The 17,976-nt window shown below is 37.1% G+C and overlaps 1 protein-coding gene across 41 annotated transcripts in view; it reads left to right on the top strand.

The window, feature by feature from the left end:
• The window catches only part of PMS1 (PMS1 homolog 1, mismatch repair system component), a 474,998-nt gene that overhangs the window by 85,691 nt on the left and 371,331 nt on the right, over positions 1–17,976 (top strand). For 36 of the 41 annotated variants that reach the window (XR_009599278.1, XR_009599285.1, XR_009599294.1 and 33 more), the window contains 4 exons: positions 436–579; positions 783–1,672; positions 12,968–13,453; positions 16,554–16,684. Coding sequence is in view for 13 of the 41 variants with exons in the window: in XM_060409625.1 (XP_060265608.1) it covers positions 436–579; positions 783–1,672; positions 12,968–13,453; positions 16,554–16,684 (1,651 nt within the window). In the remaining 28 variants the exon portion in view is untranslated. Of the gene's footprint in view, positions 1–435; positions 580–782; positions 1,673–6,291; positions 8,020–12,967; positions 13,454–16,553; positions 16,685–17,976 lie in introns of those variants that run through there. The other 5 variants (XM_060409630.1, XM_060409631.1, XM_060409629.1 and 2 more) reach the window with 3 other exon arrangements.

Here is a 17,976-nt window from a genome sequence, read left to right as displayed (position 1 = left end):
TCCATGGACTGTATAGTCCTAGGGTTTGCAAAGAGTCAGACATGACTGAGGGACTTTTACTTTTATAGTGAAGAAACTGAATGTTAGTGACTACCTTAGACCACGTAGCTAGGAAGTAACAGAATTTGAATTTGAACTCAGGACTTTGAAAACATCCTGACACCATGATCTTTTCCATGAAGTCAGTTGCATCGGATGCCTGCTTGCACTTCATGTTAAGTAAATTCAAAGCCTCTAAATGAGTATTAGTATTTAGATACTACTTTTCCTAATAAGCAGTTACATCCACTCAGTTTCTCAGTTGAATATGCTTCTTTTGGTGGTATTTTAAGGATAATATTACTTAAATAATGCTATCTTTATTTATAAATACTTTAAAGAATAATAGTTTAGTATATTTCTGTCATTTTTTGTCTTCATTACATGTATTTCTAGCTAATCCGACATTATTACAATCTGAAATGTCTAAAGGAATCTACTCGTTTGTATCCCATTTTCTTTCTGAAAATTGACGTTCCAACAGCTGATGTAGATGTGAATTTAACACCTGATAAAAGTCAAGTATTGTTACAGAATAAGGTAACCTTTTTCAGATAATTTTTTGTATTATACTATTTATAAACTTATGCAGTCCTAGCTATTTTCATATGAAAAAGATTTAGATTTACTTTTCTGTAAATCTTTTTACTTTTTCTGTACATCTTCTATAAACCTACTTTTCTGTAGATTTTTTAATGTTAATCTCATAATTTCCACTAATGCTTGTTAATTTGTATTTTTAGGAATCTGTTTTAATCGCTCTTGAAAATCTGATGACGACTCGTTATGGATCACTACCTAGTACAAATTCTTATGAAAGTAATAAAACAGATGTTTCCTCAGCTGACATGGTTGTTAGTAAAACAACAGAAACAGATGTACTTCTTACTAAGATGGAAGCATCTGGAAATAATTATCCAAATGTTGATACTTCAGCCATTCCTTTCCAAAATGATGTGCGTAATGATACATCTGGGGAAAACACTAATTATTGTTTAAATCATCAGGTACATATTGGTGACCATTATGGCGATCATTTTAATAGTGAAAATTCTAGCATTGATAAGAATGATGGAAATACATTTAAAGAAACCCCAAAGAATGATTCATCGTGTGAGGACACCCAAGAGGAGAATAGTGAAACTTGTTCTGTGGATTCTGTTGGGCAAGCGCAATCAGAAAATGGCAGTGAAAGCCATAGAGATGACAGTGGGGAAAATGAAGAAGCAGCAGTTCCTGAGAAGTCTCTGGAAATTTGTGTAGATGACTGGAGCAAGGGAAATATACTTAATTCTAGAGGAGAAAACATTGAACCTGTGAAAATTTTAGTGCCTCAGAATAGTTTAGGGAGTAATGTAAGTAGTAATAATAATAATACAAGTCCTGAACAAAAGAATCTCTGTGAAAGTTCCTGTAACAAAAAGTCAAATGTGGTAGATAACAAATCTGGACAGCTTACAGCTTATGATTTAATTAGCAGTCGAGTAATCAAGAAACCCATGTCAGCAAGCGCCCTTTTTGTTCAAGATCGTCGTGCTCAGTTTCTCACAGAAAATTCCAGGACCAGTTTGGAAGAGGCAACAGTACAAATTGAAGAACTGTGGAAGACATTGAGTGAAGAGGAGAAGCTGAAGTAAGTTTCCAGAGCCTTCATATGACCTGAATGTTCAGATATTTCCATTCTATATCACTCACTGGGTTTAAAAGCTCCTTTTTCTTCTTATTTATGGAAAAGCAGAATGGAAAATACCTTGTGGCTTGTCCTAGAGTACCTTTTTGGCATCACTTTTTGGGGGGTTAATTTAGAGATTTTTACTTTTTTTTTTTTTCTTTTTTGTTTGTTTGTTTTTTATTTTTTTTATTTTTCTTTTTTTATATAAAAAAGTTATTTTCTGGTTTAAGTTTGTAATTAAAAGTTTTACATTCTTAAGACTACCATTTTCTTCTATTTCTTTTTTATACTAATCTTCCTATTACAGGACTGTTTTAAACTTTTCTGTTAGAACAGGGTTTCTTTTTTAAGATCTTGAATATTCCCTTTTTAAATTGCTCTTTAAAACATGTAACAATACAAAAAGCATAACATTGTTGCAGATTTAATTTAATGATCTTAATACTCTTCCTATTCAGTATAACTCAAAAGACTTTCTTCTAAAATCTTTTATTTATTGGCAACTTATAAACTATGGTGGGTTTGGAGGAGTAGGTTAATAGGTGGCTTGATCTCTTATTTAAAAACTATATATTATTTGCCATTTTTAGATCAAATGATCTGAATAAATCCAAAAAAATATGATGGTTGTTTCTAGTTGACTGAAGGCACTTGGTATAATCACAGGATATTATGTTTTGAGTGATTTAGCTCACCAGAAAATGAAAGAGTGCAATTATAGTTCCAATCATATATTATTACCTAAGGTATCTCAGTACTATGTCAGACATCTGGGAAAACTTTTAAATGTAACTGGTCATCCAGAGTTTACATTTGGTGATAAACTACATGGATACTTGACAAATTGTTTTTCTTTTTTTATTAGCTAATTCAGTCTTATAAAAACACTATCAATATTAAAGTAATAAAGATCACTATTAACACCAATAGGCAAAACCTCTATAAGTTAACTTCTGCTGCTGCTACTGCTGCTAAGTCACTTCAGTCATGTCCAACTCTGTGTGACCCCATAGACGGCAGCCCACCAGGCTCCCCTGTCCCTGGGATTCTCCAGACAAGGACGCTGGAGTGGGTTGCCATTTCCTTCTCCGATGCATGAAAGTGAAAAGTGAAAGTGAAGTCGCTTAGTCATGCCCAACTCTTAGCTTCTACCTTTTTCTTTTTTTTTAGTGGGGATGGTGACTGTGTTTTTTCTTTTAACATATTTATGTATGTTTTAATATGTACCTATAAAAGATAACATTCTTTTAATTAATTTATTTAAGCTTCTATTCTGTGTGAAGATATAGCCAATTAGTGAACAATGCTTTCATAGTTTCAGGTGGACAGCAAAGCAGTTCAGCCACATATACACATGTATCCCTTCTCTCCCAGACTCCGCTCCCATCCAGGCTGCCACATAACATTGAGTAGAGTTTCATTTGCTATACAGTAGGTCCTTGCTGGTTAAGATACTCTTAAGTAGAGCCGTAATACAATTGTCATCACTTTCTAAAATATTAATTTCTTAATCTTCAGTGTTCAAATTTCTAATTATTTCATAAGTGTCAAATTTTAAAAGTTATGTCAAGATGCAAATGAAGGTCACATTATGATGATGATGATTATTTTTAGTTTTAAAATGACACATTCAATTTAACGATGAGAGCATTTAAGTTTTAATACAGCAAGCCCATGAAGATTGAATGGCATTGATCAGGAAGTGATGAATTGAGAGTTGTCTAAGAATAGGGAAAAGAAGCATAGATGTTCCCAGTTCTCATGGAAGTAGGTACAGTGCAGCAGCTCAAGGTAGCTGTTCCCTTTCAGCCTCAGAACAGCAGGTATTACCCCAGTCTCAGCGTTGTTTCTCCTTGCAGGCCCCAAGTGTTAAGATACAAGGGTTCTCGTTAATAGACCTCATCTAAAAATGATCAGGCAGCATTCTGGAATTCAAAGTTTTCTCTGTCTTATTGCCGTAAGGTAAACAGAAGAGCATTGTTGAAGACCTCTGAAGCTACACCTGGGTTCAAACCTCATGTTCCTCTCTTCTCTAGCATTATGTAAAAATGTGTGCACAGTATCTTTTGGGTTGTTGTGAGGATTAAATAAGATGTATTATGTGTTATAAATGACTAGCACATAGTAAATAATGTTCATGATGTTAATCAGAGTTTTTAATCTGTGAAAAGGAAATTTCTCTCTTGGGATTGACATTATTTTTCATTTGCTTATTCAAGATTAAATTTAATTTGAAGGTCAGAAATAGAAACCTGTGGAGAAAATTTAGGTTTCTTGGGATCAAAGAGCTTACTACGTGTCACAGAAAGCTCTGTTAGAATCATCCAGAGCCAGAGTCTGATGATCATGGCAGACCAGGTTGACAATCATGATAAGTGAAAAGTTAGAGCAAAAATGTTTAACACTCAAGAATTGCATCAACTACCATTTCTCTTCTGGTCTTTATCTTAGAATTCTTTTCCATGGTCTTAAGTTCTATAAGGAGTGCTAAGGAACATGAGAGCAGTCTCCTACAGATAATCAGTCCTTCCGTCTATTCTTCCTTTTCTTTTCTTTTTTCTCTTGTTTCCAGTTTTTTCCCCCACCCTCCTTCCTCCCTTTTTTCTTTCTTCCTTCCTTTCCTTTCCTCTCCTGTCTTTTTTTTCCTTATTCCTTTCAATTAGGAAATACTTAGGCTTCCCTGGTGGCTCAGACGGTACAGCGTCTGTCTACAATGCAGGAGACCCTGGTTCAGTCCCTGGATTGGGACGATCCCCTGGAGAAGGAAATGGCAGCGCACTCCAGGTCTCTTACCTGGAAAATCACATGGATGGAGGAGCGTGGTAGGCTATAGTCCATGGGTCGCAGAGTCGGACATGACTGAGCAACTTCACTTTCAGGAAATACTGAGAATATTCTGTGTACCAGGCTGGTGTACTCTAGCTAATCATTTCAGATACAGTGATAAATAATAAATTGAACATACTTTCACTAATAAAAGTACAATCTTAAAGAAATGAGTTATGAAAACACTTAGCAGTTAGGCTTAATCATATCTATAGGACAGGAGATACTTCCTGAATAGAAATTGATCAGGATGGTATAGAGAATTTTCTGTGTAGTAGGAACAGCACATAAGAATGCCCAGAAGCTAGAAGGAAGACAGTGTTATTGAGGAATGGAAAGATGCCCTTTATGACAGGAATGTATTATACCACAGGGGAGTGTGGTAAAGAAGGGTTTCCCTGGTGGCTCAAACAGTAAAGAATCCATCTGCAATGCAGAAGACCTGGGTTCAGTCCCTGGGATGGGAAGATCCCCTGGAGAAGGGAACGGTTACCAAAAACAAAGATCGTAGGATCCAGTCAGGTCAGATCATGGAAGGTTCGAAGAGTTTTGAATAAGACCTAGGGTCAGGGTTTTCTACCAACAGCTTAAGCTTAGGGTAAACTTTACAGTAGAAGGTTCCTACATCTAAAATTCTTTCCCTTTCTGGATTCCTCTCCCCCACCCCACCCCACCCCACCTTGCTTTCATCTCTTTTCCTCTAGTGGACTAGAAAACCCTTTGTCCTCCTACTAGTATCTCAGTCAGTTGCCTTGAACTTTTGTTTGCAGTAGCCTTGAATATATTTCTGCTTAGAATAACTAAGAATAATACTGTAATTGGGATAATATTAAAAATGGTAAATAAACTTTGTAATTACATGTAATCTTGAGATAGAGTCACTTGAGTTGGTTAGTGATAAATCAGAATTCATATTTCTCATTTAAGTTACTAAATCCCTTAATGACATAAAGTCAAAGATAACATCTGTTTTAACTTAATATTTACTTAATATTCCTTTGGACATAATTTTTTATATTTCCCAAGGAACTAATTAAATTGACTTCTTGAATAAATCAAAAGATTAGTATCCTGTGTGAAAAGTTGCACATTATAGTTATTTACAAATGGTAACCTTCATCTTGAACTCACCCCACTGTGGGAGAAAATTTTGAATTTGAATGTCCCGGAGCTAAAAATACTTATTTATAGTACTAATTGAAGGTAAACTGTATTGAAAACTTTGTGCATTGTAACTTAGAATTTCAGATTCTAAGTGGAAATGGAAGAAAATAACATTAATAATCATGAACATGGCCTGCCTAGTCAGCAACTATAAGAAGCATTTTTCGTTTACCTAGTTTACAGTGAAATAGTCTTTTTTTTTAACGTTCTTATTCAGGTAAAATTTATTTATTCAGCAAATATGTACTGAGTACAAACTACACGATGTGCACGTCTCGTGTTTAGTCTCCCTTTCTACATTTAATTCCATCTCCCAATAGTGTTATTTTTATTTTCTAATACACACCTATCCAAATTTCTCCTTTAAAATGTATGTATATCACCTACAATATAACTCAACAGTTTCTTAAGAGTTTCTAAAGCTCAGAATTACATTCTCTAGTCTGCATTTAAAAATGCATTTAAAAATCTTTTTAGCAAGGTTTCTTAAATAATTACCAATCTTTAATCAACTGTGTGCCCCATTCATTATAAGATAGGTGTTTCTTGATAGAAAATAATGATACCATATATTTATTATCATTTACTAGGTTCCAGTAAATGATAGGCTTCCCTGGTTCAGATGATAAAGCCTCTGCCTGCAACGCGGGAGACCTGGGTTCAATCCCTGGGTTGGGAAGATCCCCTGGAGAAGGAAATGGCTACCCACCCCAGTACTCTTGCCTGGAAAATCCCATGGATGGAGGAGCCTGGTAGGCTGCAGTCCATGGGGTCGCAAAGAGTTGGACATGACTGAGCGACTTCACTTCACTAGATTCCAAGAACTATTCTAAGTACCTAAAACATTTCAACTCATTTTATTCCTCACATGAAAGTTATGAAGTATTTAAGATGTATATTATCTAGATATTACAGATGAGCCTACTGAAGCACAGGAAAGTTAATTCATTGTGTAGAGCTGCTAAATGGCAAAGGCAGGCCAGGCAGTCTGTCTCTAAGGTCTCTGCTCTTAGCCAGGACCATTTGCTGAATACAAATAGCAGTTTTTAGTTCTAGATTTGTATTAGAATCCCCCATGGAGGTCTCTCAAAACACTGCTGCCCAAACTCAGCCTAAGTATGGAGAATTGTAAACTCTTGAGAGTGAGACCAGTAGAAAAGGGGTGATATAACCACTATACAAGACTGTTTTTGGCCCTAAAAGTTCATTTTATCCCTGTTATTATTAATCAAAATAGAAAAGACCTTTTAACTTTTTAACCCAGTATAATTTTAAAAGGTCCCTTATCTTGGACCTTTGTGTTCAGTTTATTTGAACTTTTTTTTTTTAATTGCTAACTCTAAAATGAGAAATAGTAACTGAAAAAATTAACATTTAGCCATAAAACTAAATTACAAATTTATAAATTTAATTATGATTTTTTTTTATTTTGAGCATTACTATTAGACTGACCTTGATTTTGTTAGTGTATAATTACTAGGGCTTCCATAGTGGCTCAGTGGTAAAGAATGCCCCTGCACAATGCAGGAGAAGGCTTTCATCCCTGGGCCAGGAAGAGCCCCAGGAGAAGGGAATGGCAGCCCACTCCACTGTTCTCGCCTGGGGAGTTCTATGTTCAGAGGAGCCTGGTGGGGTTGCAAGAGTAGGACATGACTTAGTGACTAAACAACAATATAATTACTAAATGTATGTAAGTTTTGTTGTGCTCAGAGCATCGTTTCTTCTGTGTTGATGTTACACCACATATTTAAGGAATTCTTCAGATCGGCAATTGACTCCTTAATGTTTTATTTAATTCTTTCCTTCCCCCCCCCCCCTTTTTAGTTTCCTGTACGTTAAATGGTTTTTAAAACTGGGTAAAATTTAGCTGCTGTGAACTGCATAGATCTGAACTATATGTAGATAGTTCAGTGCATTTTCACGTGTACACACCGATGAAACCACCACCACAAACAAAATACAGAACACCTCCTTCAGCCCAGAAGGTTCTTTACTGTTACCTACAAGCCAGTCACCACTTGCAGCCACTGTTTTGATTTCTGTCACATTAGTTTGGTTTTGCCAGTACTTGAACTTCTTATATATAAAATCATAATGATACGTACTCCTTTGTGTCCAGCTTCCCCCAAGAAAATGTTTTTGAGGTTTTCATTCAGGTTTGTTCAATGTATCCATATACTGTATTCTTTTTAATCGATAAATAGTACTCAGTTGTGTAAGTATACCACAGTTTGTCTTCTCAGTCTCCAGCTGATGAAAAGTGTGTTCTTTCCAGATTCTGGATATTATGAATTAAATTGTGTTGTTTAGTTTCCAAATACTTGGAGTTTTTCTGTTCTAAATATCTTATTGCTGTGCTGTGTGTGCTCAATGCCTAGTCATGTCTTACTCTCTGTGGCCTCTTGGACGGTAGCCTGCCAGGCTCCTCCATCTGTGGGATTTTCCAGGCAAGAATACTGGAGTGAGTTGCCATCTCCTACTTAAGGGGATCTTCCTGACCCAGGAATTGGACCCACGTCTTTTTTGTCTCCTGCATTGGCAGGCAGATTTGTTACCACTGTGCCACCTGGGAAGCCCATTAATTTCTGATTAATTTTATCATGGATGGGTAAAATGCTGTCAGATTTAAATCTTTTGAAATTTATTGAGAATCAAGCCCAGCAGCATATCTTGAAGAATGGACATCTAAAAAGAATCTGAATCCTGTAGTTAGATGTACTGTGCTAAACTAACAAGACAGTTTGTTCAGTTCAGTTCAGTTGCTTAGTCATGTCTGACGCTTTGCAGCCCTGTGAATCGCAGCACACCAGGCCTCTCTGTCCATCACCAAATCCCGGAGTTCACTTAAACTCATGAGTATCGAGTCAGTGATCCCGTCCAGCCATCTCATCCTCTGTCGTCCCCTTCTCCTCCTGCCCCAGTCCCTCCCAGCATCAAGGTCTTTTCCAATGAGTCAACTCTGCATGAGGTGGCCAAAGTATTGGAGTTGCAGCCTCAACATCAGTCCTTCCAATGAACACCCAGGACTGATCTCCTTTAGGATGGACTGGTTGGATCTCCTTGCAGTCCAAGGGACTCTCAAGAGTCTTCTCCAACACCACAGTTCAAAAGCATCAATTCTTTGGCACTCAGCTTTCTTCACAGTCCAACTCTCGCATCCATACATGACCACTACATGAATATAATTTCATATCTAATTTTAAATTTCTTTACTGGCTTTGCCAGATTTTTTGCTTTGGGTAATATATTGTACATCGTTAATTTATCATAATCTACCTGAGTCCAGCCATAGCTTTGACTATGTAGACCTTTGTCAGCAATGTGATGTCACTTCTTTTTAATACACTGAATAGGTTTGTCATAGCTTTTCTTTCAAGGGACAAGCGTCTTTGAGTTTCATAGTTGTAGTCACTGTCTGCAGTGATTTTGGAGCCTGAGAGAATAAAAGCTGCCACCGTTTCCACTTTTTTGCCATATGTTTGCCATGAAGTGATGGGACAGGATGCCGTGATCTTCGTTTTTTGAACATTGAGTTTTTAAGCTTATCCACTCTGCTCTGTCATCCTCATCAAGAGGCTCGATAGTTCCTCTTCACGTTTTGCCATATGGGTGATGTTATCTGCAGATCTGAGGTTGATATTTCCTCTGGCAGTCTTGATTCCAGCTTGTGATTCATTCAGCCCAGAGTACATGATGTACTCTGCATAGAACTTAAATAAAAAGGGTGACAGCATACAGCCTCGATGCACTCCTTTCCCAATTTGGAACCAGTCCACTATTCCATATCCAGTTCTAAATGTTGCTTCTTGACCTGCATATAGGTTTCTCAGGAGGTAGGTAAAGTGGTCAGGTATTCCCATCTCTTCAAGGATTTTCCAGTTGTGATCCACACAGTCAAAGACTTTAGCATAATCAATGAAGCAGATGTTTTTCTGGAATTCTCTTGCTTTCTCTGGATGTAGGCAATTTCATCTCTGGTTCCTCTGCCTTTTCTAAATCCAGCTTGTACATCTTGGAAGTTCTTGGTTCACGTACTGTTGAAGCCTAGCTTGAAGGATTTTGAGCATTACTTTGCTAGCATGTGAAATGAGCACAATTGTACAGTAGTTTAAACATTCTTTGGTATTGCCTTTTCCTTTGGGATTGGAATGAAAACTGACCTTTTCCAGTCTTGTGGCCCTTGCTGAGTTTTCCAAATTTGCTGGTATATTGAGCAGCATATTCACAGCATCATCTTTTAGGATTTGAAATAGCTCAGCTGAAATTCCATCATCTCCACTAGCTTTGTTCATAGTGATGCTTCCTAAGGCCCACTTGATTTCACACTCCAGGATATCTAGCTCTAGATGAGTGATCACATCAGCATGGTTATTTGGGTCATGAAGATCTTTTTTGTATAGTTCTGTATGTTCTTGCCACCTCTTGTTAATATCTTCTGCTTCTGTTAGGTCCATACCATTTTTGTCCTTTATTGTACTCATCTTTGCATGAAATGTTCCCTTGGTATCTAATTTTCTTGAAGAGATCTGTGGTGTTTCCCATTCTATTGTTTTTTTCTATTTCTTTGCATTGTTCATTTAAGAAATCTTTATTTTAATCTCTCCTTACTATTCTCTTGCAGGGACTTCCCTGGTGGCTCAGGGAAGACAGACAGTTAAGCGTCTGTCTACAATGCAGGAGACCTGGGTTCGATCCCTGGGTCGGGAAGATCCCCTGGAGAAGGAAATGGCAATCCACTCCAGGACTATTGCCTGGAAAATCCCATGGACAGAGGAGCCTGGTAGGCTACAGTCCATGGGGTCACAAAGAGTCGGACACGACTGAGTGACGCGAGTTCACTTGCTGTTCTCTGAAACTCTGCATTCAGCTGGGTATGTCTTTCCCTTTCTCTTTGCCTTTCACTTCTTTTCTCAGCTGTTTGTAAGGGCTCCTCAAACAACCGCTTTCCTTTTTTGCAGTTCTTTTCTTTGGGGTGGTTTTAGTCACTGCCTCCTCTACAATGTTATGAACCTCCATCCACAGTTCCTCAGGCATTCTGTCAGATCTAATCCCTTGAATCTATTTGTCACTTCCACTGTATAATCATAAGGCATTTGGCTTAGGTCATCCCTGAATGGTCTAGTGGTTTTCCCTCCTTTCTTCAATTTAAGTCTAAATTTTGCAATAAGGAGGTCATGATCCGAGCCACAGTCAGCTTCTAGTCTTGATTTTGCTGACTGTATAGAGCTTCTCTGTCTTGTTGCAAAGAACATAATCAGTCTTTTTTCACTATTGACCATCTGGGGATGTCCATGTGTAGAGTTGTCTGTTGTGTTGTTGGAAAAGGGTGTTTGCTATGACCAGTGTGTTCTCTTGGTAAACCTCTTAGCCTTTGCCCTGCTTGGTTTTGTACTCCAAAGCCAAACTTGCCTGTTACTGCAGGCATCTCTTGACTTCCTGCTTTTGCATTCTAGTTCCCTTTTATGAAAAGGACATTTTTTTTCTTTTTTTTTTTTTTTTGGTATTCTAGAGGGTCTTGTAGGTCTTCATAGAACTGTTCAATTTCTGCTTCTTTGGCATTAGTGGTTGGGGCATAGACTTGGAGTACTGTGATGCTGAATTGTGTACTTTGGAAATGAACTAAGATCATTTTGTCATTTTTGACATTGCAGTCAAATACTACAGCATTTTGAGCTCTTTTGTTGACTATGAGGGCTACTCCATTTCTTCTGAGGGATTCTTGGCCACAGTAGTAGACACAATGGTCATCTGAATTAAATTCACCTATTCCTGTTCGTTTTTGTTCACTGATTCCTAAAATGCCGATGTTTACTCTTCCCATCTCCTGCTTGTGAAAGTCTCTCAATAATGTCCGGCTGTTTGTGACCCTGTGGCTAGCTTTTCCCTTATCCAGGGGATCTTCCCAACCCAGGGATCGAACCCAGGTGTCCAACCCAGGTCTCCCACATTGCAGGTGGATTCTTTACCAGCTGAGCTACTAGGGAAGCCCTAGTTGACTATGTGCAATTTACCCTGATTCATGACCTAACATTTCAAATACCTATACAGTCTTTGCAGCATCAGAGTTTACTTTGACCAACAGATACATCTACAGTGGAGCATTGTTTCTGCTTTGGTCCAGCCTGTTTATTCTTTCTGGAACTATTTCTTCCCTCTTCTGCAGTAGCATATTAGACACCTACTGACCTGGAGGGCTCATCATCCGGTGTTACATCTTTTTGCCTTTTCATACTGTTCATGGGGTTCTCGAGGCAAGAATACTGAAGTGGTTTGCCATTCCCTTCTCCAGTGAACCATGTTTTGTCATAACTCTCTACCATGATTCATCTGTCAAAAACCCATTAAAAATTTCTGTTTGAAATTCAAACATCTGTATCATCTTGAAGATGGTTTCTACTGTTCATTTTTTCTTTCCCATAACTCACATTGTTCTGTTTTATTGCTTGAGTGTTACCTTTTGCTTGTATAAGGGACATTTTGATGATATGTTGGAGAAACCCTGGATTCTAATATCTTTTGAAAAGTATTGGGTTTTGTTCTACCACACAGTTAAGTTACTGACAGGTCCCCTGGAGCTTGGGGAGGCTTTGTTTTATACTTCAGGCAGAGACTTTAAATTTTGCTCTTAGTCTTAGGGCAACTTCCTGAGTTCTACAATATAGTTGTGTGTTTTTTCCCTAAGAAGTAGCCCTTCTCCAATTTTAATTGAAAGCACAAACTGTTCTCCGAGTCATCTGATTATGTGAAACTTAAGCTCCAAACTCTTCTTTCTTTTGCAGCATGCAGCTGTTGAAATCTCTGTTTAGTTCATTTAGGGTCTAGTGCTTACTTTCCTCTAGATTCTCACACGTAGGATTTTCTGAGATTTTCTTCCTCGATTTCCAGTTGTTTTCGAAGCAGGGTGTTCTATGCTCTGATGACTCAGTCTATTGTGAGTTCAGCTTTCTGACCGAGGTCTTGCTATTCTCCCATAATGCTGGGGACTGCGTCTGGTTAAAAGTGGTATAAATGTGGATCTCTTCAAGGGTTGAATCCATTCTAAATTCTGTTGCTTTTCTATACTCTTCAGTGCCTGTATTAAATAGTTGGTTTCTTTATTTTGTTCACAGCTTATCATGGTTATATATTGGTGGGTTAGTGCTGTATGAGCCCCTTTGCATTACTGTGCCTGGAATGCCACCTCTTTATTTTTTATAACATTTACTTCAGATGGTTAATATATTTCTCATTATGACTTTATTAGATCATTTTTATATTTATTCATAGATATGAAGAGAAAGCTACTAAAGACTTGGAAAGATACAATAAGCAAATCAAGAGAGCCTTTGAACAAGAGTCACAAGTATCATTAAAAGATGGCAAAAAAAGGATGAAACCCACCAGTGTTTGGAATTTGGCACAGAAGCACAAGTTGAAAACCTCACTATCTAATCAGCCAAAACTTGATGAGCTCTTTCAGGCCCAAATTGAAAAAAAACAGAACCAAAACATTAAAATAGTTCAGATTCCCTTCTCTATGGAAAACTTAAAAAAGAATTTTGATACACAGAAGAAATTTGACTTAGAAGAAAAGGACGAATTTTGCTTGATCCACAATCTCAAGTTTCCTGACGCTTGGCTAATTACATCCAAAACAGAAATAATGTTGTTAAATCCATATAGAGTGGAAGAAGCTCTGCTATTTAAAAGACTTCTTGAGAATCACAAACTTCCTGCAGAGCCACTGGAAAAACCAATTATATTAACAGAGAGGTATGGTGAAGTAATATTTTTTTTTACCCTTAAAAACATTTGCTAATTGAAATTGAAGGTGAAAAGTTGAATTTCGTAGTATGGAAAAGTGGTATTTATTTAAAGAAATTGTATAATTTGATTTCTAATATTTAGTAGAATTAATTGCTTTTAAATAATTTTAGAATATTCTAGATTACTTCTGCACTTAATAAATAGCAAGCTCAGTCGCCCACCACCCATACGTTAGTAACTTCCCCAGGGTAATTCTGACATTGGATTGCCATGGCACTTCTTGTGTTGTCTTTGTTTTAGCATTTCAAACATAGACCAACATAGAATTATACAGTGCTTGCCTTTATCAATAGTTATCAAGGTTTTCCCACATTTCCTCTGTCTGTCTTTGATATTTATATATGCGCATGTATGTTTTTCCTTTTGCTAAAGGATTTAGAATGATTCCTACCTAAAAGAGTTTTCAGTGTATTGCTAAAGTGGCCATTTTCTTACCTAGCTACAATGCCTTTTTTCATACCCTATACAATACTAATTCACTGGGATTGTCTCAAAATGTATTTTTGTATATTTTGGATTATTAACTTTAATTTACATCTAACCCAGGTCCAGCCACTACATTTTGTTATGTATTTTAAATCTTTTCTGATATCATACCATTAACTTATTGTGGATACTTAGTCACTTATTTGTTAGAATATCCCATTGTCTCTGTCTGTCTGTCTGTTTCCTTGTGGTGTTTAACTTGTTTTTCCCTCCCATTTTTAAATGGATATTAGTTCAGGAGGATTGAATAGATACTTTCTGGTAAGACTGCTTAATGGGTGATGCTATGTGCTTCATATTTCATCACATCAAAAGGCACTCATCACTGGGTTCAGGGAAGCCTGGTGTGCTGCAGTCCGTGGGGTTGCAGAGTCAGAAACGACTGAGCGACTGAACTGAAATGAGCTGCTGACAACCTGACATTCCACCTTAAAGTTCCCGGTTAACTTTTCCAAAATGGTTTTATCCACAGATGACTATTGCCTGCACTTACATTATTATAGGATATAAATGGAGTATTTCCTGTTCATATCTTACATGAACAAATTGTTTTCTCTTAAAACATAGCTATTAACTAAAATACTAACATTTCACTTTAATATACTTAATATTTCTCTTTTTAGGCTTACATAGGTAGAAGAAGTTATGATAAAGGAGGTAACCTAAAATTTAAAAAATGTGAGTTTGTTTTGTAGGACAAAGTTCTGTATCAGAACATACAGAAATAAATCAAAACTCATTTTAAAAACATTTTTAAATGTTTTAAAGAGAATACTGCAGTAGTAATCACAGTAACTAAAGTCCAGTGTCTTTCACAGTATTCTCTTTAAAGTGGCTTAGGAAATTGTGAAAGGAAGAATTTAAAAGAATTAATACACCCTTAGGTTTAATTTTAACAGTAACAAAATTTGTACTTTTGTACAAAATCAGTACTTTTCTCTCTCTTCCCTTTAAAAGAGCTAGAGTGTATTTCAAATTTTATACTCGATTGCTTTTCTAAATGATGTTTGTAAATTTTCATTTATATCAAAAATTGTTTTGTGCTTGTACAAATTACAGGTTTTAAAAAATATTTTTCTTTATGATATTTTTATAATACATTAAAAGTACTAAAATATATGACAGATTAAAAATTACATTAAAATTATTATTTGGGTCCGTACAGCCTGAGAATAATCTTTCATATTTGAATAGCAACAAAGCTTCATTCAAAATTCTTTTCCCCTTTCTTCTGAAATGTGACATCCCAGTCATAATAAGTTTTAAAAAACTGAGTCATAAATAGGATAATTATGTGTTGGACTGTTTTTGCATCAGATTTCTAATGCAGGTTGTATAGTTTATCTCTCAGCAGAATAGAGATCTATGAAATACAAAGTAAGAGCTCAATAATAATAACAAAAGTGGCTAATATGTATTGCTCTCTTACTGTATGATAGGAACTTTACTAAGGTTTTTGCTTTCATGATCCTATCTCACAATAACCTAATGAGAGATATCCACATTTTAATACAGAAACAAGTACAGAAACGTCAAGTAACTTACCAAGGTTCATACAGTCAGTATGTAAGTGGTGTATGTAAGATTCCAATCTTGACAGTAACTCTGGATCCTGCACCACTGCTTTCTACACTGTATCATCATCACCACCACTGCTGGCTTGCAGATTGATCTTCTGAATATTGGGTTGCACCAGACAGAGCACCCCTACTATCTATACATTATAGATAGTTCTCCTCTCTGTGGTATCTGCTCTCCCCCACCTTTCAGAGATGATAAGCAAAGACATTATCTATTTGCTTTTTCGAGGAGTTCAGGATTTTAATGAACAAGTAGCAGCTTATCATCCTGCACCAGATAGAATGTAGAATAGTGCCTTACACACCTACCATATGGTGGGTGTCAACAGACACATTATTGTGAATAACATGTTATGAAGCACCCTGAGCAGGCCTAAAACCAACATGAAAGGTTAATTTCTGCCCTAGATAATTTTCACCACCTCAAAATTTTGTTTAATGCTTTTACCACTCAGAACCATGTTATAGGCCACCTTTAGCAAACATATCATGCCTATAGTATACAGGACAAATCTCTCCAGAGTCTTGAATTATTAAATTTTTAAGTTCCTGGGAAAAAAGGTTACTTGCTTATCGTCTTCTTATTGAAGAAGCCTTGACTAATGACAGAATATTATGCAAGGTGGACTGCATCAATAACTTGACAATATATTGTGCCGTGGCATTATTTATAAATAAAGTTTTCATTTGTATTATATCAAAAGAGCACTTTTTAAATTTCACATTTAGTTTGTAAAGTTGTAGAAGATAGAGACTGGTTTTTGTCTATTCTTCCTTTCTGTACACTGTCTGTGGTAGGTCTGTGAAGTATTAAGCAAATGTAAAAGCAGTAGAGTTTCTCACAGGGCTCCTTACACCGTTGTATTTTGGTTACTGATAATAACACTTTTTAAAGGGCCTTCAGATTCACTTTTTTCCATAAATTCTCTTATTTCACTTAAAATATTTAAGAAGTTAAAGGGCCATAATTTCTTTTTCAGTCTTTTTAATGGATCCCATTATTTAGAGATTTTACATAAAATGACAGCAGATGACCAAAGGTACAGTGGATCTATTTACCTGTCCGATCCTCGTCTTACAGCAAATGGTTTCAAGATAAAATTGATACCAGGTATGATACTGTGGTTTAATATTTCCTGAGTCGGAAAAATAAATCTTGTTCCAAAAGTTACTTTCGGGTTTCATAATTTACAGATATGATGGTATGTTTTTGTCTCACCACAAGTATGATGTCAGCTGCCTGAAACAAGCAAGTTTGGCATCTCTTTCAGTCCACTGCTTTGTGTTATATATAGCATTTCCATAACTAACAACTATAGTTTTTGCCATCCTTTGTCACAGCATGCATACTGCCTGCTGTGTCTAACTGAATTATTAAATACTTCTTAGCTGATGAAGCAGAAATAAACATGTAGAATACTGGAATCAACTTACAAAATTGGACATCTCTTTTTCTTTTCTAAAATGATTTACTTGTTTTTCCAAAGAGGTGTCTAACATCAACAGTCTTACTGCTTGGAGAGTGAATGATTTGCTCCCATGGCTTTGCTATCAGTTCAGTTCAGTCGCTGAGTCATGTCCAACTCTTTGCAACCCCATGGACTGCAGCATGCCAGGCTTCCCTGTCCATCAGCAACTCCCAGAGTTTACTCAAGCTCTTGTCCATTGAGTCTGTGATGCCATCCAACCATCTCATCCTCTGGCATCCCCTTCTCCTCCAGCCCTCAATCTTTCCCACCATCAGGGTCTTTTTCAGTGAGTCAGTTCTTCACATCAGGTGGCCAAAGTACTGGAGCTTCAGCTTGAGCATCAGTCCTTCCAGTGAATATTCAGGACTGATTTCCTTTAGGATTGACTGGTTTGATCTCCTTGCAGCCCAAGAGACTCTCAAGATTCTTCTCCAACACCGCATTTCAAAGGCATCAATTCTTTGGTGCTCAGCTTTCTTTATGGTCCAGGCTTTGCTATAAAGCCTGTTATAATACTGTTTGTTTACTATGGAAATTCACCAGGTGAGGAGAAAAAGGAAAATTCATCTGGCTAGGAGACTCTAGTTTTCCTGGCTGGCCCCTTCTCTGTTCTTTCATAGTTTCCATACTTAACTGCCTCTGCCCTGTCTACCCCTGCTTCCCAGGTGGCGCTAGTGGTAAGGAAAGTGAAAGTGAAGTCACTCAGTCATGTCCGATTCTTTGTGACCCCGTGGACTGTAGCCTACCAAGCTCCTCTGTCCATGGGATACTCCAGGCAAGAATACTGGAGTGGGTTGCCATTTCCTTCTCCAGGGGATCTTCCCGACCCAGGGATCGAACCTGGGTTTCCCGAATTGGTGGCAGATGCTTTAACCTCGGAGCTACCAGGGAAGCCCAACCCATCTGCAAATGCAGGCCGGTCTTGTCCTGTTAC

Source organism: Ovis aries, chromosome 2 (assembly GCF_016772045.2).
Source record: "Ovis aries strain OAR_USU_Benz2616 breed Rambouillet chromosome 2, ARS-UI_Ramb_v3.0, whole genome shotgun sequence".
Classification (NCBI taxonomy): domain Eukaryota; kingdom Metazoa; phylum Chordata; class Mammalia; order Artiodactyla; family Bovidae; genus Ovis; species Ovis aries.
The sequence above is the reverse complement of the archived record's forward strand: the minus strand, read 5'-3'. Positions and strand labels throughout refer to the sequence as shown.